Source organism: Mchenga conophoros, linkage group LG5 (genome assembly GCF_057382185.1).
Source record: "Mchenga conophoros isolate Kocher_MC1m ecotype Shallow Benthic linkage group LG5, M_conophoros_male_GT1.1, whole genome shotgun sequence".
Lineage (NCBI taxonomy): Eukaryota > Metazoa > Chordata > Actinopteri > Cichliformes > Cichlidae > Mchenga > Mchenga conophoros.
The window spans coordinates 18353296-18373384 of NC_140530.1; the positions used below are offsets into that span (position 1 = coordinate 18353296).

The window sequence follows — 20089 nt, forward strand, 5'->3', positions numbered from 1 at the left end:
TGTCTTTATCTTTCAGGTTTGTAATAAGATAATCTTCCTGATAAGTTTTGTTGGCAATCGAGGAACCTTCACACGAGGCTACAAAGCCATGGTGATGGACTTTGAGTTCCTCTACCACCTCATCTACCTCATCATCTGCTGTTTGGGGGTGTTTGGCCATGTTTTTTTCTACAGTCTTTTGGTAAGACAATCACACAAATGAATTCGCTTTTTAAATACACATCCGTCCTGAGAAGAGATTAATACAGTCTGATTGAAACTTAACTATGACTAAAAGGGAGTTAATCACTATAGCAACCCACAAACCCCACCTATTTTTGTTTTTCTCATTAAACTGCAGCCGTGATGCCTTCAGGGCCATATCCTCCTAGAAATTTCCTTTTTTGGTGTTTTAACAATGTTGTCGTTGGACTGTTGACTGCTATTCCCCAGTGCCTCAGGTCTGCTTTTTAGCGCATCGGTCTGAGTATCCAAGTGTTTCTCGATGTTCTCCTTTCACGTGGGTCCAAGCAGCTCAAAAAATAGCACAATCTTACACGAACATCTAATATTTTGCGGCAGACAGAAAATGCCAAATCATGCAAGGAAGCCAAGAAACCTCATGGTGTATTCTGATTTAGTCGTTTGTTCTTCTGTAATGTGTGCTTTGTTTCCGTAGCTGTTTGACCTGGTATACAGAGAGGAGACCTTGCTGAATGTGATCAAGAGTGTGACTCGTAATGGACGCTCCATCGTGCTGACCGCTGTGCTCGCCCTCATTTTGGTCTACTTGTTCTCCATCGTGGGTTACATATTTTTCAAGGATGACTTCATCCTGGAGGTGGACCATATCCCCAACACAACTATGAGTGAGGAGAGACTGCAATTATTTATCAGTTTTCCAAGTAGACTAATTATAGATTGTTAGCTCCACATTAAAAAAGGACTAGAAAACATTGCCTCCCTTCTTTTCTAGAAAGTGGAGGTAGTTTGGCCGGCGAGTTCCTGTCTGCAACAGTGTGTCATGGAGGTACTGATGAAAACTGCACTACAGATGCCCTCCAGGAAGGTAACCCTATCAGGCAACATCAGAGTCTTCCATTAATCTATAAATAGTGTTTAGATGTTGGAAGAAGGACTGACACCCTCCTCTGAGATGGTTTAAAGACATTAGTTGTATGCATGTGTGTTTAACTTAAGGTTGAGATATATTTTACATTCCTCTTCCCCTGACTACCCTGAGATAGGAGAATATCTTGAGGAAGATGGCAAATTACTGGAAGTCATGTCTAGTCTAGGTTTGATCTGTTGTTGGATATAATTGTGAAACAACAATAAGCGGAAAGGAAAACTGTTGCGCTGTTTCCCTTTTTTATCCGCACTTCAATCCATGTGACTCGATTGTCTTTCATGTGCCTGCCATTTGACCTAAGCAACTCACATGCGACCTTATCAACCTTCATGTGACACAGATTAATGACAGTCACAAAAAAGGAATAAAATTTCTGGGGAACTTCCCGCCAGCTTTGTTGCCATCAATGCTACCCGTTTGAAAAACTGTTTATGTCTGGAGCTGGAACCAGAATGATGGTTGAAAATATTTTCAGTGATGTGACTCATAAACTGGACCGTTCTCCATGTTTACATTTGCTCCACAGAGAAACTATAAACTCTCCTGGGGTTCACCATCTGAGTTTCCTTCCCTCTGCCATCATCACTGACATAGCAATAAAAATACTTTGGCCCAAAACAGCAAAGAGATCACGTGTTCTACTCTGTTTTTGATTTGACTTTGGAAGAAGTCCTTAAATTCAGCATCTATCTTACATTCCAGCCAAACAAACACTTTTGCTTTGACTTAGAGGCTTCACAGCATGAACCAAAACATACCAGCATGGCTGCATCAAAGTCAAGGATATTTTATAATAGAATGGCAGTCGACGTCTTATATTTAATGAATGACTACATGGATAATTCCACTTCCTACTATAGAGAATTATTCTACATGTATTATTTATCATAAACCAATTCATAAATGCTGAATATGAACATTGCAATCACTATGTCACAGCATCTCAGTTATACAGCATCGAAAAGTTTCTAATGCAGTCAATGCATCTTGAGTATGATGTCACACGATTTGATATGAAGTCCATTAACTCTATATGATAGCTGAATAAATGTGGAACAAACTCAACACCTATACTGGTAGATAATAAATATTCATAGGGTATAGGGTGCATTTTTCAAAATCAAAGATTGCTAAATGTATTATAAGACTGTGGGAGCAGCCATCGATCAGCTAACTGCATTGCGTCTGCGCCTCACAGCCACTCAGTGCATGTGGTTGAGATATATATACATATATACACATACATATATACAAATATATATAACAGCAAAAAAAAGGGGCGATTAAAACCTAACAAATTTGGGTCAGGATTTTTTTTTTTTTGTGTAACGACTCGAAAATAAATATGCATTTGCAGTTTATGACTTTATTATATTTGAGCAGGCAGAGAGTTATTTTAAAACTATGTCAGGCTGCTGTTATTTCCAGAGGTCAGTGTTTCATCATGTTATTATCTGTTACAATCACTTCGAGTCACACCTTGTTGTTTTGATGCTAGATAAACAGATGATTGCGGGTTCTATATGTGCTGATTTCCTGGTTGGATCAGTCCGGTCAAGCATTATAGCATAAAGACTTGTTATAGGCTTTCTCTAGTGCTGCAGTGATGCGAATATGCAACAATGATTTGTTTAATAGTCTCTCATTTAATTATTGTAATTATTAAACATGCTGTCTTTTCTGTTTCCTCAGATTTAGGGGATGACATTGAGGAGGACAACATGGAACGGACGTGCGACTCTTTACTTATGTGCATTGTTACTGTGCTGAGTCACGGGTTGAGGAGTGGAGGGGGAGTGGGGGATGTTCTTCGCAAGCCTTCCAAAGAGGTACGTGCAACTGCGATTAGGCCTCAGGCGCTATGTTGCATGTGTGTGCATGTGTATATGCCTGTGTTTTTGGCTGAGAAGGTGTAGCACCCGCAGCTGCGCCATGGATCATGTGAGCTCGCTATGAGCCACTAAACTTGTTTTTGTTTCAAAAGTATGGAGGTTTCGCAATGTTTCCTTACAGCTGCGCTGCCTCCGCCTTGTGTGAGAATTACGCCTCAAAATAGAATTCCACTGAATGAAGGCTTAACCACTTATGATGTCAAAAGAGGATGTGAATGTCTCAATCACGCATTCGCAACTCGACTCTGAGACCCTTACTAGTTGTTAAAGCAAATTACAGCAGTCGTAGGACACGGGTGGCATGGTGGCTCCAACTTTATTTGGTTTGTCACAAACAAGTGGGGGTAGTATGCATTGTGTGGGTGGCAACTGCAGGGTGGTCGAAAGAATCCAGAGACAGGCTCATCCCATGACTTTCTAGAGCAATGAGTAAATAAGCAAAACGAGTCGGTGAATCTAACCGGTGTATCCGAGACGGGCTGCACCGCGTTGACCGGCTTTCCTGTCCTCTCTGTTACTGTAGCATCTGGCAGGTTATACCCACGGCTTTATGTTTCCATGAACAACCGTGAGGACCAAGGTTAACCTCGTTTTATACTCGTAACATCATCCACAACACCTGCTTACATAAAGGCCTGCCTTTTAGGTCATGCCATTAAATGGGACAGGGGGTCCTCATTGTTTCCCCTCCCTATATTAACCTCACTTAAATTAAAGTTTATAATTATTTTAATGTGGGATCATGACCCTAATGTTCATACAACCCTGTTTTTTGTATCTTACCCAGGAGCCACTGTTTGCAGCAAGAGTGATATATGACCTGCTGTTCTTCTTCATGGTCATCATCATTGTCCTGAACCTTATTTTTGGTGTAATCATTGACACCTTTGCTGACTTGAGGAGTGAAAAACAGAAGAAAGAGGAAATCCTGAAGACCTCGTGTTTTATCTGCGGTAAGACCGCTCAATCTAATGTGTTAAAGGGGATGTGTTGTTTTTTTCCATATACGTTATTACACATATATCCTATATGTATGTATATGTGTTTCAACCAGACCCGTAAATGAGAGGCTATAAAGAGCGAGACCCAGTATAACCTTTGAATTATGCAAAGTTACTTTGGCAGAGTCCAGGAATAAAAATATGAGGAAGCTGCATAACTCTGTAGGAAAATAGTAAAAGACTCTCCCTCCTGACATGTTTGGTGCCCTTTGCAAATTCCACTAGTGAGACATTATAGGCCAGGTGACTGCTCCAAAATAAAATAAAATAAATAACAATAGAGATAAAAGCTGATAATGTATAATTGCAGCTCAAATGCATACATACTTTAATGTTGTGTGTAACCTACCGGGTGTTGGGCACAGCTTTCTGTCTCAAGAAGTCCTGTGATGTTAGTCATGGGAAATAAACCTCTTAACTTTCCAGTGATGGGATGACTTGTCTTAACATAAGGGCAGTGTGCCAGCCCGGTAAGGCTGTGCTCTGTTGCTGGAAGGGCTCTGTGTGGTTTTAAAGACTGCTTGTTATTAGAACTCCTCCACAGTCTATCTAATATTACTTTATTCCCAAATTCTCCTCTTGGAATATTAGATTTGATTTGATTTTGGTGTATTTGTGGTTTGTGGTACGCCCATATTAGTTAGTCTATTAGTTTGTTGCTTTCCCCCTCGTCTCTCCCACCCTCCCTCCCCCTTCTCACTCTGCTGCCGTTCCAAAGAAGGCTGAGTCATGAGGGCTTCCTGCCACTGCTCTGCTCGCCTCCATAATTCATGTCTGTCTCACACGCACAGACATTTTCTCCCACTCGCTCGCTCACTAACTCGCACACACTTAATTTCCTTACCATATGTCTCGTGAGGCTTCGCCGATTGCCCGAACTTTGTCCCTCCGTGCGCCATCAGCCGCATGTCCTTATATGTACATTATATGTAAGTAAGTAGCTAAATAAGAACATGCCGTGCAGCGTGTGCATGTCTCTGCTCATTACTGAGTGTAAGCCCAGAAGTACATGCTGTATGTGAGCATGTGTGTGCATGCGTATGTTGGGTCAGGCAGTCAGGACAAGTGGTAAGCATATGGAATGAGAACAGTATTATGTCACCCAGTCAGCCATCAGCTCTGACTCATTCATGTTAAATAAGGCCAGGCCACAGGGGGAGCTGCTGTCTCTATGGTTTCCAGAAGGACCACGAGAGAACAGGAGATGCAGAGATTAGGGGCTCCGCAGGAGGATGTTAAGTGGCTCAACATCCTCTAGCTTGGTTTTATAAGCCATTGATCTTTCGCTCAGTCTCGTATTAGTCTTCAGGTCTTTGGGGGCTGTTGCCAATGATTGATTTACGTCATGAACTTCCTGCACAGGGATTTTTACCTGTAGCTTAATTTATTGTTGTGCAACAAATCAGGCTCACTGGCACGATAAAATGACCTCCACCATCTTATTGGTCTGGTTTTCATGCTGCCGGTGTCCTTGAGTGAGCCTCTGCTTGCTTCTTTTTTTTTTTATCAAACTGTAGAAGGTTTTTATCCTTGGGCCTTTTTTGTTCTGCATTTGTACATCAGTAACACTATTGTGCAGCCCCCTTTATTGAGTAGAAAGATTAGGGTTTATGGGCTTTTAGTGAGGACTAATTGGTTTCATTATGTGGATAATTATTCTTAATGGGTAAAGTAAACCATGCATCACTTTTGTAATGACAGGCTAGCAAATAATATAGACTGAAATTTGAATTGCCATATTCGGGAAAGTAAGATTTTTTTCAGTCCATGTGACAAGTTAATCAATAAATGTGAAACTCGACTGTCTACTTTACAGAAGTGGTTTCAGTTATAAATCCAAAAATACCATCTTGAGAAAATTAACTTTAAGAACAATTCATCCATTTTCCAACCCGCTTATACAACCAGGGTCACAGGGGGAGCTGGAGCCTGTCCCTGCCCACATTAGCTAACAGGATGGGTGCAACCTGCTGGCTGTCAGTGTCACACTGGGTAACGTTTAAAAAACTTTTAAGTTCATATATATATATGAGTTTTAGTTTTCAGATAGATGGTCTCACATTTGACTCTAGAATACTTTAGTATACAACTGAGTTTGTGGTCAAATCATTGTCTTTAAGTGTCCAGGTCCTGTGCCGCTGTGCATTAGGGGCAAATATCTCCACTATGGCCTCGTCTGTCCAAAGGAGTTTCAAGGGTCCTGTGGTTTGTTCAGACGCAATTTAGCAAAAATGTTCCTTTTAGAGAGAAAAAGCTTTTTCCTGTCAGTGCTTCCAAACAAGCCAAACCTCTTCTGTATTTCTCTAACCTTGCTCTCATGAACTTTAACATGTAACATGCTAACCGATGCCTGTAGAGTCAGAATTTCTCTGAGAAATGCACAGCCTGACCTTGGGGTGAATTTGCTGGGGCTTCCACACAGCTAAATGCTCCAGGCTAACAAACTGACAAAACTTCTTATTTTTTCTTTAGGACTTCTTAATTTCTGTATGAATTTTGCTTTATTCCTGGAAACAACAATTCCTGGAAGCAATTTGTTACCAATGTTATCTTATCTTTTGACAGTTTTTAATCAATTTTAATTGTATACTTTGCATGTTGTTTGTCTTGGTTCTGAGCAAATTTTTTAGACATTTTAGATCACTTAGTGCTCTCTGATCAGTGTCAAATGACAGTTACATGACAATAATAATAATAAGATACCTTTATTAATCCCACGAGTGGGAAATTTCATGTCTGACAAGACAGACGGCCCATGTCCTCAAGAGCCATTTTAAGCCAATAGAAGAACAAAGAGTCTTGCAGCAGATGGTTTGGCACCCATAGAGTCCTGACCTCAACACACTGAGCCAGTCTGGGGTTACAGAAGACACTGCGAAAGAGTGAATACAGAGAACAATTGTTGTTCTTCAGGACCCAATGCAAGGAGACCCCTGTAACACCAAAGTTTGATTAGATTTAACATTCACTGACATTCAACATTCACATCATTTTAGCAAATATTTATGAATTTAACTTGTTAAAATAATGTGCATTGCATTACTTACAAAACAGCAAGAAACATTGATGCTTTATTTTTCCAAAACACACTGTGACCTCTATTCGTGCTATTTTCCTCATGGCAGGTCTGGAGCGTGACAAGTTTGACAACAAGACGGTGACCTTTGAGGAGCACATTAAAGAGGAGCACAACATGTGGCACTATCTGTTCTTTATCGTCCTGGTAAAAGTTAAAGATTCCACTGAATACACCGGCCCGGAAAGCTACGTGGCTGAGATGATCAAGGTAAACGCAAAGCATGCACACACCCTTAAAACAAAGAGCTAACTGATCTGGTTGTTTTGCAAGCCTATATGTTAAAAACTGATTGACTTCACTGTGAGACCGCACTGTTTTAGAACTAACAGTGTGTAAAATCAGAGGGAATGTCTGTAAAGACTGTGTAATCTGCAGAACTTTCTGCATAAAAATTGCTTAACCTCACAGCTTGATGACGTAAGTATCTTTGACATCATTCCCAAGAACTAGAAATCAGAGTGCTCCTTGCAATACTCAGTCCTGAATTCAAGAGCGCTTTGGGCAGCATTTCCCTTTGTGTCACATTTTTATGGTAAGCAGTGCTCATCAGTTTATCCTACTGAGTCACACATAAACACGTACCAGCTTGTCACACACACACACCACACACCCTAGTAGATTGTGTTCCGCTTTTTTAATCTAAACTGACAGACATACCTGTCATGTCCATTTAAAGACACAAACAGACCAATGGGAAGTATGTGCACCAGAAAGGCAGATTAGCCAAAACTCTTAAAGCTTAAAAAGGAATCAGTCACGTGCACACTGTGATTTTCATCGCAGTAGTAGAAAGTTTTCCCAATTTTTCCATTGGTAACAATATTTTGAATTTGCCTTTTCATTAACTGTTAATAAAAGTAGTTCAACGCTCGGCTGATGTTCTCTGTCAATGCCAGGAGCACAACCTGGACTGGTTCCCTCGGATGCGTGCCATGTCACTGGTGAGCAGTGATTCGGAGGGGGAGCAGAATGAAATCAGGAACCTGCAAGAGAAGCTGGAGTCAACCATGAAGCTGGTGACAAACCTGTCTGCACAGCTGACTGAGCTCAAAGAACAGGTATATCATGTGACAGTCAACTAACTCCCTCATTTTGTAATACACCATCGAGTTTTTCTGTTTGCGGTTTTCTTTTTTGATTCAAAGCTTTCTGCAACCAATATTAAACTCCAGTTTTTACACTTTGTATTGTTTACATCTTCATTTCTGACTTGCCTTTGTTTGCACACTATTGAGAAATCAGGGGGAAAATGTTATTTCTCATATGCTTGCGTGCTTACAGTCATGTGAAAACAGAAAGCTTTCACAGGACTCTAAGCAGTCCTGTGACAATCCAAATAAACCCTGTGATTCAATAGCATGTAGAACCACCTATAACAACAATATCCTGAAATAATAGTTTTCTTTAAGACTGTGTCAGTGTCTCACATTGTTCTTTAAGTATTTTGGCCCACCCTTTTTTTAAAATAGAGTTTATTGAGTTTTGTGGGCATTCGGCCACTGCAACACCTTGATTCTTTTCTTTTTCAGCCATTCTGTTGTAGATTTGCTCAGCCAACCTTTAGAATGCTTTGATAGGAGTCACGAAGTTCCCTAATGAAAAAATTTGCACAGCTAACTGTCAAAAACTCCAAAGTCTATAAAGACATGAGAATTAACATCAGGGATTCTATACTGAGATGATGCCTTTAAACTGTCTTGTTTTTTCCCCCTATGCAGATGACAGAACAGAGGAAGCAGAAACAACGAATTGGACTTCTTGGTCACCCTCCTCACATGAACATCAATCCCCAGCAGCCTGCCTGAGGGGCCTTGGGGCCATTTTCACCAGTGCCTGAGCACCCGTAACAGTGTACAACATGTTAGCCAGGAGAATGCCAAAACATGTCCATCTCCAGTATCTATTTAGGTCAATGTATGGCTGTATTTTCCAAAACACTCCCTTAGACGTGAGTAAAAGTTATCTTGGTATGTAGTATAGATGTGTCAGTGTGGGTGGAGTGTGCACGACGTGCCTCAGGACCTGAGAAGCCAGTCCTGTAAGTTTCTGTCTTCAGCTTTACTACCCTGAATGCCTTCTGCATCGGACCTGTCAGACAGCATGCCAAAGTTTAGCCATTGTTCCTGAGGGAATATTCCTCTCAAGTGTCCTTGTAATGAGGATTTCATCCTCTGTGTTGCACCAGCAAACTCAGGTCACATGTGGATTTGAAGTTTTGTTTGACCCCTACAACATGATATTTAATATTTTGCTTTCATCAGATGGCAATAAGAATGCTATTTAATATGCAATGACTAATTAAGAACTAACTAGTTTTGAGAATTTTGTTTGCTTTTTTTTTTAATTTAAAGTGATTTATCATGTATTTAAAATATAAGACAAAGCTGTAAACAACACTGAAGAGGTCACCAAGCTTTTCCAAAGCATATAAAGATGTTATTAAATCTGTAATCGTTTGTTTCTTTGTTTTTTAAGTCGAGAGAAAGCATTTGATACTACTTTCAGAATTCTTTGTAATCTCAAACTAAGGGCCTCCTTGTTCCAGGGCAGTTTATATAAGAAAAACAATCGTTGGGAATACGTGGTAACTTTTTTTGAAGATAAAAAATAATTCTGACCCGTTACAACTTTGGAGAAATATTTTTTGTATAATGAACATTATGGACTTCCTAGAGAGCTGAAGCGATTGTTTCACCCTGACACTGGGTCCATGATGTATTTAACAATGTGATTTATGTGGGATCTCATTAAAACCACAGATCCAAACATAAAAGATTTTTGGGAACAACATTATCTTCATTATCCTTGATGTCTGCACTGACTTACTTAACCTTCGTTTAACCTGTTTAGATTGAAGCACTGATATTTTCTGTAGCACAGAAGCAATCGTTGCTATTTGTTTGGTCACTTTGTAAAGAATACAAAGACTGTGTTCATGTTAATGTGAAGAAAGAAAAAACTACTAGATTGAATTTGGAGTGCTGTTAAACCAAACTCAACTTTTATACTTACTGATGGATTCTGTCTGAACTGTACATTGCATTCTTGGAGTCTATTTAAATAAATAAGTGTGTCAAATATGGTTGCTGAAACCAATGTCTGCATCTACAAATGTGACACAAAAGGAAGTGAAGATCTGGTAATTCCCTAAGTCACAGCCATGCACTTTGATACTGCAGTGAGCATGAAAAAAATGCAGCATGCAGAAGTCATAATCGGGAATTGCCGGCAGATTATCTCTTATCCGAAATCCTCTAAAAATGAGGAAGTGCACTTCTTCGATTATCATACGGCATGGGGAAATGTCTGCGCGTACATGGGTTGCACATTTGTAAGCTTCATTTGATCTTTTTGTATTTCATCCTTCCGCAGGCAGAATATTTGTAGAGTTTAACATTTGTGTAGCTTCCTGTATTTGCATTGAACATTGAAACTGAACAGTACTGCCCAAAAGCATTGCGCCACCCTTAATTTCTTTATATTTTGTTAGGAAAATGAGAATGGTTACAGCTATTTATAGCAGCAAACGCACACAGAAATGCAGTTTCTGAGGCAAAAACATAGTTTGTACAATCCTAACAAGTTTGCAAGTCAATATCTGGTATGAACACCTTTATTTTCAACTCTCTTAGGCAAGCCTTAGTGGAATTTATTGACGTAATCTTCAGGAATAGTTCTCCAGGCTTCTTGAAGGACATTCAAAGCTCTTCTTTGGATGTTGGCTGAAACTCTGATGGTGCTTTTTTGTTGTTGTTGTTTTAGGCCTAGCACTTCTTCTTTTGCCCTTCACTTGTCCAGTTTCTTCAAATGTCTGTGTAATAGCTCTTGGGGATCATCCTGTTGGTGCTTTACAAACTGTTATCTGTGGCATTTTTTATCAATTCAACTTTAAACTTGAAGAAATTGCAACAAATTAACTGTTTGGTTTTTTTTTTTTTTTTTGGATGCACTGCTCATAACACTGTGCATAAAAATACAATTTAAAATCCGTTTCTTTCTATGCTGTTTGTTGTGTGAAGATGCAACACTGGTTCATGTCTCGCGTTAGTGCCTTTACGCATGAATGATCAATAGGTCAGTCTTAAGTGTCCTACAAATGTCTCTTAAAATGGTCAGGTATAAGGAGTGGACTGAAAAGGAGTGGAAAAGCAGCCAATGTCCAAATCAAAAAAATTCCAAAGACCTCCAGAAAGCCTGGAAAACTATTGCTCATGACCACTTTTAATAAATTACAAGAAAGACAGGCTATTGGATTAAAATAAGACGAAATGAGGGGTGAGAGTCAAGACCTTTGCACAGTGATAAGTAAGGTTTCTAAATATATGCTTCAGATTAAGAGAGTGTTCGTCTCTATTTGTCGTCTATATGTTGTCGCCTAAAAGGCTGTTGAAATAGCCTTTGACATTCTCTCAGTGGTTTCACAGTATCACATAAAAAACAATATTTTTGTTACCAAAGCTCAAACATTTTGTAAGAAAAAGAAAAGGCTTCATTACATAAAAAAACAAACAGGATGTACTTGTGTTACGTGTCCCCAGACTGCCTTCAGGGTGCTTTCCATCGTTATGGTTATTTATAAAAGATTGGGATGTGACCGGGATTATGGTTGTTTTCCAATTACTGAGCCCCACTTTATTCACCAAACTCTAGGAACAGTTTCTAGGAACAGTTGATAAAATCACAGGACGAGAGATTCTGGAGGGTTTTAGTGGAAATACAGACTGTTACCAGTTACTGTGAAGGATCCTGATTATCTGAAACAATGAAACGTCTGTTTACTCCGGATTCTTTTAAAATTAGTGTCATTTAAGTGAAACTTTCAGAGCTAATGCCTTCTGATGTTATGAATGCATGTTTGATATCTGCAACTTTCTTTTTCTTTTGCTAGATAAGACAGATCGAAAAGATTGCTTTTAGCAGCAAAGCAGGGAGACAAAATGAGCTCTTAAACACAGTAATCATTTTTAGTTTTGTTTTGTTTTTTTGTCAGAAGGAGTATAACAACTGATGAAAATGCAAGAAGCTTCATAATGTAAAAAACCCCACAAAAACGTGCACGACTTCATCTGATTCTCCATAGATTTGACTAAATGTGCTGCTGCTGTGTTAAAAAGGTGTGAAAACTGGGAAAACCCTAAACCTCTTTCACGGTGGTTTCATAATGTGCCTTGAATTTAAGGTGTCTTTAACTACGAGATGAACAATTTATGATTTTCATGTCTTGTATGTTGCTGAGTGACCCCTAAATGCCACTGCTGTCGTTCCTGTTTTCGTCTGACATGTGACACCTACTGAATGTTGGTGTGTTCTCATATTTCCGTTCATTAAGCTGCAGCTGACCCCTATTATTCCTATTAAATGTGGAAATACCCTTGTGTATTAAGTTTGTTAGGATCATCATCAAACCTCATTTTATGAGCTATTCTTGCGTGAGAGGAAAAAAGTACCTTACTGCTTATTTCAACATTACAGTTCTAGGGGATATTTTTAGTGAATGCAAAAATATGAGCAAAATCCTGCAATGTAAACGTCGTCACACCAGTCCTTGTATACCATTTCGTTTTTCTGCGAGAAATGCAATCAATGAAGAAGCACGTTTTAAAAGTGTGCCTGCAGCCTGCAGCGGACAGGTGCAGCCGCCGTGTGCCTGGATGAGCTGGATGTGCCCCGCGCGCGCTCAGCAGGATCCCGGGGCCATGAGGAGATCAACGTGACAGACGGCACCGCCTCATGACAGTAAACACGGACTCCACACAGCCGTCCACGCACAGGCGCACGTGGTTCTCCCACCGTGACCGAGCCGTTCTGCAAACAGACCAATAGACGAGACAATTTCATCTTTCCTCTTCTACAGATTCAATAAGTTGTTTGTCTCCATGAGATTAATGATTAATAAAGTGAACTTTTGTCCTTTAGTGCAGAGCTCGTGACGTTTGAAAAGCCCCTTAAATTGTTTTTATTGCCCTTGAAGAAATATTCCGATATTTTTTGCTATTTTGCAGTCGTACGTGAGATTTATATATTTTTATATACTTATTTATATACATATATATATTTAATGGTATACCTTGTGTTGTGTGTGTGGGGGGGGGGGGGGGGGGAGTTGTGTGTGTTTCTTGTCTTGTTTTTATGGACATGTAGTCTGCCAATAAAGATTGAATTGAATTGTGTGCCTTTAACTGCTCGATATACTCTTTTAATTTTAGTAGTAGTAGTAGGTACCACACCTACTCGCCTCGCGAGGTTCGGGTTTGTTGAACTCCTGCGATGGTTCACTGCCAGCACGTTCCTCGGCGCACAGCCTTGTTTCCATACACTTCAGCATGGTGGTACACGGGATCGGTCATGCCCCGCCCTGCGCTCTGACGTCATCCGCCGTCCGCCCACTGAGGCGCCTCATCTGTAGGGAGTGGGCCGTCCTTTCGCCGAGGATACAGCGCCGTTTAACACGTGAGCCTCATGTGACAGAGGTAGATCAGTCTGAGCGGAGAGTCAGAGGGTTTATTTAACTCGTCGTTCTGTCCTCCCCCACTTTCCCAGCGCGCCACCAAGGCTTGACTTCCTCACCGCTGCGGGACCACGGCGTGGAGATCGCAGGAACTAACTTTACAGCGTTTTGTTTTAAAAAAAATGACAGATTATTAAACAGTTTTAACCTTTTTCGACGCATTCTGCGCATTTTTCGTTGCATTTTATCATTTCCTTTTTTATTTACAAATTGCTTTGCAAGTGCTGATAGAGCACGTAAATAAATTCGTATTTATTTCTGAGTGCTTTTGGAAGAGTACCTCGGTTTTGACAGCAAAATTGGAATACAAAGAATGGAGCGAATTCCAAGCGCGCAACCACCCCCTCTGTCCAAACATCAGGCTGAACTGTCAGACGTGCAGGGGTAAGTTATACTTTGGAGATGTAGCTTTCCCAGACTGCGTCGCCCCCTTTTTAACCTCCAACTAAAATGCACCTAATGTATAATTTTGTGCACTTTACCATCAAAATGACCTGATTCCTTACTCGTGCGCTCTTTTTGTGTTTCTTTAGGATGGATTTCCCAATGTATGTCTATAAACCCAGGCGGGGAATGAAGCGAGGAGAAGAGAGCAAGGTCCGTTCTACGTGTGTGTGTGTGTGTGTTCGTGTTTGTGGTTGTTTATTGCCAATTGGTAAAGTTAAGTAATAACCATAGAGCTCAAACATCCAGGAATTAGATTAGGAGTTGGTCTATAGTCCCATAAATGGTTGACCTAGTTTCTACTATGACATAACTCCTGGATTCCTCCCTGTCGGTGTATCTGCCTCTGGTCATGGAGAACTATGTGCTCTCGTTTCACTTAAATTTACGCAACATTTCTGTTTATTCTCTTAGGAAACCTACAAGCTGCCTCACAGACTTATTGAGAAGAAAAGACGTGACCGGATAAACGAATGCATCGCCCAGTTAAAAGATCTATTACCCGAGCACCTGAAACTAACTGTAAGTTCATAGTGTAGGTGGGAGGGTTAATGGGATTGGCTGTATTGAGCGGCACGCACCATCTAGTGGCTGTTTAGTGCTATCACATCTTTGTTGAGTGCGTCAGCAGCTCATGCCGATGACGGCTCACGTTAAAGAGAATGTGCTGCTGTTAGATTTTTGTTGTTTCGAGTGTATATTTTAAAAAGTTACATTCAGTGTTGATTTCCTTAATGCAAATGAAATTTCAATAAATTGGTGTAAATTATTTCAGAGTAATCACATGTGGTGATGTGTACATGTGTAGTAGAGCTTGGTTTCTGCTTGTTATATAAGAGGATATGCTGACTGTGTGCGTGTCTCTCCATTAGACTCTGGGCCATCTGGAGAAGGCTGTGGTTTTAGAGCTTACGCTCAAGCACGTGAAAGCCCTCACCTCTCTTCTTGAGCAGCAGCAGCAGAAGATCCTCGCTCTTCAGAACGGCATGCAAATCGGTGAGCTGCAGATCATTTTTGCACACGCACAAACACATGAGGAGGAACTGGATGGGTTTTCTAGACAGAATGCAAATAATGCAGATGAATGCAGAATTGCACCACTGAAAGTAACTTCACTTACAGCTGTTTACAAAAGGTCACAGTCTATATTAGATTTCTGAGTGTGTTGTTTCCTTATGTGTTTATAGAGCAGCCTCCCATCAGCCAGGAGAAGTCAGAGGAGATGTTCTGCTCTGGCTTCCACATGTGTGCCAAGGAAATTCTCCAGTATCTCGCTAATCACAAGACTGACGGAGACTTCACCCCATCCCACGTCATCAGCCACATTCACAAGTTGGCTGTAGAGGTGCTGCACAGTCCAGCCCGACCCCGCACCCCTCTTAGCCCTCAACCCGAGGAAATCCCTGCCTACCAACCTCATAAAGAAATGTCTCCCAGCTTAGCCCCTAAGCCCAGCGAGGGCTACGGGAGGAACTGTGTGCCCGTCATCCAGCGGGTGTACGCTTCACCAAGCAGCGAGCACAGCGGCAGTGATACAGACACAGACAGTGGCTACGGAGGAGAGCTGGAGAAAAACGAATCTGGGGCGCCGCAGGGACATCCAGATTATTACGTTCACGGGAGCCAGCAGAAGCGACTGCTGGCTGACAGGCAGAACTCCAGCATCAAGCAGGAGGATGACGAGCCACGCCACAAACGAGCCCGTGTGGAGTCGTCTGAGGATGAGCTGCTCTCAGGCGGAGAATCATCAACTTCTTCATCCTCTAGCGGATATGGAAGTTTCATGAGTGCATCCCCTAACCATCCACCCCCTCCTCCACATCCCCTCTGCATGCCTTTCTACCTCATTCCACCTTCTGCTGCAGCTTACCTACCAATGCTTGAGAAGTGCTGGTACCCTGGGGCCATGCCAATGCTCTACCCTGGCATGAGCAGCTCATCACCTACCATACCCAGTGAAAGGCCCGGCCCACCTCAGCTTGTGCTGTCTCCCCGGGGAGGTTCTCCAGCCCCAGCCATATCTCAGACTCCCATGGACTCTCCTGCTCTCCTTCAGGCACTCAAGCAAGTACCACCCCTCAACCTGGAAACCAAAGACTGAGAGATAAAGGCGAAAAGACTGCCCTGATATATTGCCCTGTTCTCAAAACACGACTGAGCTGTTCCATAATTCATAATCACTCATCTCCTCTTTTCCTCAGCCTGGAGGGTAAAGCATCAAATAAGAGGACTTGTAGAAATGATCAAGGAGAGAGAGAGAAAGAGGTGAGAGCAGCATCCTTCCACACTGAGAGCAATGCAAAGCTCTGGTTGAATGTCAAATGCTCAGCGGTGTTCAGTGGTATATATGTATCATATAAACTGGATCTGCCCTGTGCACACATAAACACACATATGGTTGAATGTAAAGAAAGAAATGTTTTAGCTGCTGCTGTTAAAGTGTAAACACAGATGAACATTGACGCATCTCACTCGCGATTTTGTAATTTAGAACGTGTTGCACCAAATGTTAGCGATAATTTGCCACCCAAAGTTTGTCGCCTATGTCCTTTGCTCACCATTATGATTACTGAGATGGAAAAAAAAGCCCTTTCAGCCATGACCGGCACCATAAAATACAAGGATTCCCTCAAATGTGTACAGACAGCGAGGGTACACCACATGGTAGATGAAGGAAAAGGCCGCCGCATGGCCACGCTGAATGAGAGAAGTGTCGTTTATGATTTAAACAGACGCCTAAGATGGATTTTTCTGTAATTATTGTTCATAGATTTATTGTACATTTCTATTTTTGATACCTTCTCGCACTCTGTCTGCCCCGAGAGATATACGAGGAGGGCAGAGTGTGGACAATGTACGTCGTGTACTCAGAAACTGTGTACATACTGTAGCACTGTGCTGGACCTGGTCTGCATACTCGACATCTGTTTCTGCTCAAGTCAAACCCGGTGTTTGTGCTTGCTGTTGCCTTTTACTTGTGAAAAGCTGATAAATCTCAGATGTTAATTCTCTGTACTATGTATGAATCTTGGAGACAAAGGAGCAAGGAAGTGAATGTAAACGTTTTAACCAGAAGACTAGTTTTCTATAGAAAGAGGTACTTGAGATTTTATATTTTGGGACCTACATGAAAGATGTTTGATGTAAATATTTTGTCTATAATTGTTGATATACATGATATAAGTGTATTAATAAAGTATTTTTTTTCCCGTGGAAACTTGTTCTGACCGTATATGTACGAAAGAGAGTGAGAATGTGTGTGAAAACAAATAAATACTTTTTAGAGGTTTTACAGCACCACAGCATTCACGTCACAGGGAACACTTATGTAATGGCAGATCTGTGGCATGGCTCTCCTGCTGGTTAACCGTCTGTGGCCTCAAATGCAAAAACACAAGTAAACACACGAGTATAAACAGCTACAGTAAATCATCTCAGGCAACAGTCAGAATACATCTGCATCTTGTCTCTATGGCTGTATGAGACGATAGTAAATACCATTATTCCAGATTTGTGACACACCCCTCTGCATTTAGTTTCCCTGCAGAGTGCTTTACCTCCTGGAGACATGCAAAACATGTAGCTGTATAATTTACAAAAAATGCTACCACTACCTCCTGTGTTGTGCAATCACATTTTTCATCTATGCGATAGCACCTCCAATTATAGGTTTATCTCAGTGCAGTTCAACATAAGCCCAGTGCCAGTCACAACATCTTTGTCTTCCCACCTACACATTTTTTTCCAGTGCCCTTTTTTTCGGAGCTTAGTCATTCTGTTGCTGGTTTGTTTATATAATCTACAGTTTGAGATTATGACCAGCCACCTAAATGTCATTTATATCTTTCAAACTAGTTTCCTTGAAGCTGATTTCCATTTATTTGTTTCAGGAGGAGTTGCATGTTGTATTGATGTCATGAGTTTGCAAGCAAAACCATTATACATGTACTCACCACCCACTTTGTTATTTACACCTTGCTAGTGCTAAGTTGAGCCCTTTTTACCTTCAGAGATGCCTTAATTCTTCTTGGCATGGATTCAACAAGGTGCTGGAAATATTCCTAAGCAATTCCCATCTACGCTGATATGATAACATCACACATGATGTGAATCTCCTGTTCCAGCACATCCCAAAGGTGCTCTATTGGAATGAGATCTGGAGACTGTGGAGGCCAGTTGAGTACAGTGAACTCATTGTCATGTTCAAGCAATCAGTTTGAGATGATCTTGTCTCTGTGACATGACCTGTAATCCCCCTGATGGACTCATCAGAAGATGAGTGCACTGTTGTCGTAAAGGGACGGACAATGTCAGCAATAGTACATTGGCCGTGGTGTTTAAATGATGCTCAGTTGGTGCTAAGAGCCCAAAGTGTGCCAAGTAAATAACCCCACACCATTACAACACCATCACCACACACATATATTGATATAAGGCAGGATAGATCCATGCTTTCAAGTTTTTTACACCAAAGTCTGACCAGCGAATGTTTTTCTAGTCTCATCTTATCCAATTTTGATTACCAAGTACTAATTCCAGTGTGGCCATCTGCTGGAAAGACTATCTGCTTTAAGGTTTGTGTTGTGCTTGCATAGATGCTCTTCAAGGTTCAAGGTCCAAGGTTCTTTATTTGTCACATGCATAGTCATACAAGTATAACACACAGTGAAATGTAGCCTGACACACTCCTCGACATGTGCAAAAATAGGGGGGGTGGGGCTGTAGAGGAAGAACATTATATATATAGTATATACATTGGGTGAATGTGCAGTAGTAGCAGCAAGCAGGTGAATTCTGTACATTAATATGAATAGACATCTGACTATTTTACAGGATAGACAATATAAACATATTTAAAATTAAAGGAATTTGAAATGTACATTGTGCCTTGGTTTAGTGTCTGGAAGAGAGTCCTGTCTCAGTCAGTTATTGATGATGTGAGATGATGTGAGCAGGCGGGTGTGTGTGGTTTAGGGCACGGATGGCTTGGGGATAGAATAATAATAATAATAATGGATTGGATTTATATAGCGCTTTTCTAGGCACCCAAAGCGCTTTACAATACCACTATTCATTCACTCTCACATTCATACACTGGTGGAGGCAGCTACAGTTGTAGCCACAGCTGCCCTGGGGCAGACTGACAGAAGCGAGGCTGCCATATAGCTCCTCTTGAGTCTCTCTGTCCTTGCCCGGAAGATGCGGAACCTTCTACCAGAATGCAGAAGTTGGAACAGTTTGTTGCCAGGATGGGACGGGTCCTTCAGTATCTGCGCTGTTCTAGTCCGGCATCTCCTGGTGTAGGTGTCCTGAAGCGGGGGGAGAGCAATCCTGCAGCAGCGTTCTGCTGTACGGATCACTCTCTGGAGAGCTTTTTGGTCCTTCACACAGCTGTTCCCAATGCTCTCCACAGCGCCTGTATAGAAAATCCTGAGGATCTTTGGAGAGACCCTGAACTTCCTCAGTTGTCGTAGGTGATACAGGCGCTGCCTAGCCTTTTTGGTCTGGGCCTGAATGTGGGCAGCCCATGTCAGGTCTGAGGAGATGTGAACACCAAGATACTTGAAGGACTGCACCCTCTCCACTGGAGCTCCATTGATGATAATGGGCTTGTAGTCTCTGTGCTGACCCCTTCTGAAGTCCACCACTAGCTTCTTGGTCTTGCCGACGTTCAGCTGGAGTTGGTTGTCCTGGCACCACGATGCCAGATTCTTCACTTCATCCATGTAGGCCGCCTCATCGTTGTTGGAGATGGCACCCAACACCACTGTGTCGTCAGCAAACTTCACAATGGTGTTGGAGCCATGGGTGGCCACACAGTCTGAAGTGTAGAGGGAGTAGAGCAGTGGCGAGAGGACACATCCCTGAGGTGCTCCTGTGTTGATGGTGATGCTGTTGGAGAAGCACCTGCCCACCCTCACCACCTGAGTTCTGCCAGTGAGGAAGTCCAACACCCATGCACACAGACGGCTGTTAAGTCCCAGATCCCTGAGCTTCGTGAACAGTCTGCAGGGCACTATTGTGTTAAACGCTGAACTGTAATCAACAAACAGC

General features: G+C 41.7%; 2 protein-coding genes across 8 annotated transcripts in view; both read left to right on the forward strand.

The window, feature by feature from the left end:
• Nucleotides 1-11213, forward strand: part of LOC146574291 (inositol 1,4,5-trisphosphate-gated calcium channel ITPR1) — a 74973-nt gene extending 63760 nt beyond the window's left edge. For all 7 annotated transcript variants that reach the window (XM_085273830.1, XM_085273831.1, XM_085273834.1 and 4 more), the window contains 8 exons: nt 17-181; nt 659-848; nt 956-1048; nt 2804-2940; nt 3791-3956; nt 7130-7290; nt 7980-8141; nt 8802-11213. In XM_085273830.1, coding sequence (XP_085129956.1) covers nt 17-181; nt 659-848; nt 956-1048; nt 2804-2940; nt 3791-3956; nt 7130-7290; nt 7980-8141; nt 8802-8888 — 1161 coding nt within the window. In that variant the 3' untranslated portion in view covers nt 8889-11213. The remainder of the gene's footprint in view (nt 1-16; nt 182-658; nt 849-955; nt 1049-2803; nt 2941-3790; nt 3957-7129; nt 7291-7979; nt 8142-8801) is intronic.
• Nucleotides 11214-13545: 2332 nt separating this feature from the next.
• LOC146574292 (class E basic helix-loop-helix protein 40-like) lies at nt 13546-17252 on the forward strand. The gene is made up of 5 exons (XM_085273840.1): nt 13546-13975; nt 14125-14188; nt 14450-14557; nt 14908-15031; nt 15223-17252. Exons 1-5 carry the CDS (start codon nt 13905-13907, stop codon nt 16134-16136), a joined length of 1281 nt encoding a protein of 426 aa, XP_085129966.1. The 5' UTR covers nt 13546-13904; the 3' UTR covers nt 16137-17252.
• Nucleotides 17253-20089: the final 2837 nt, after the last annotated feature.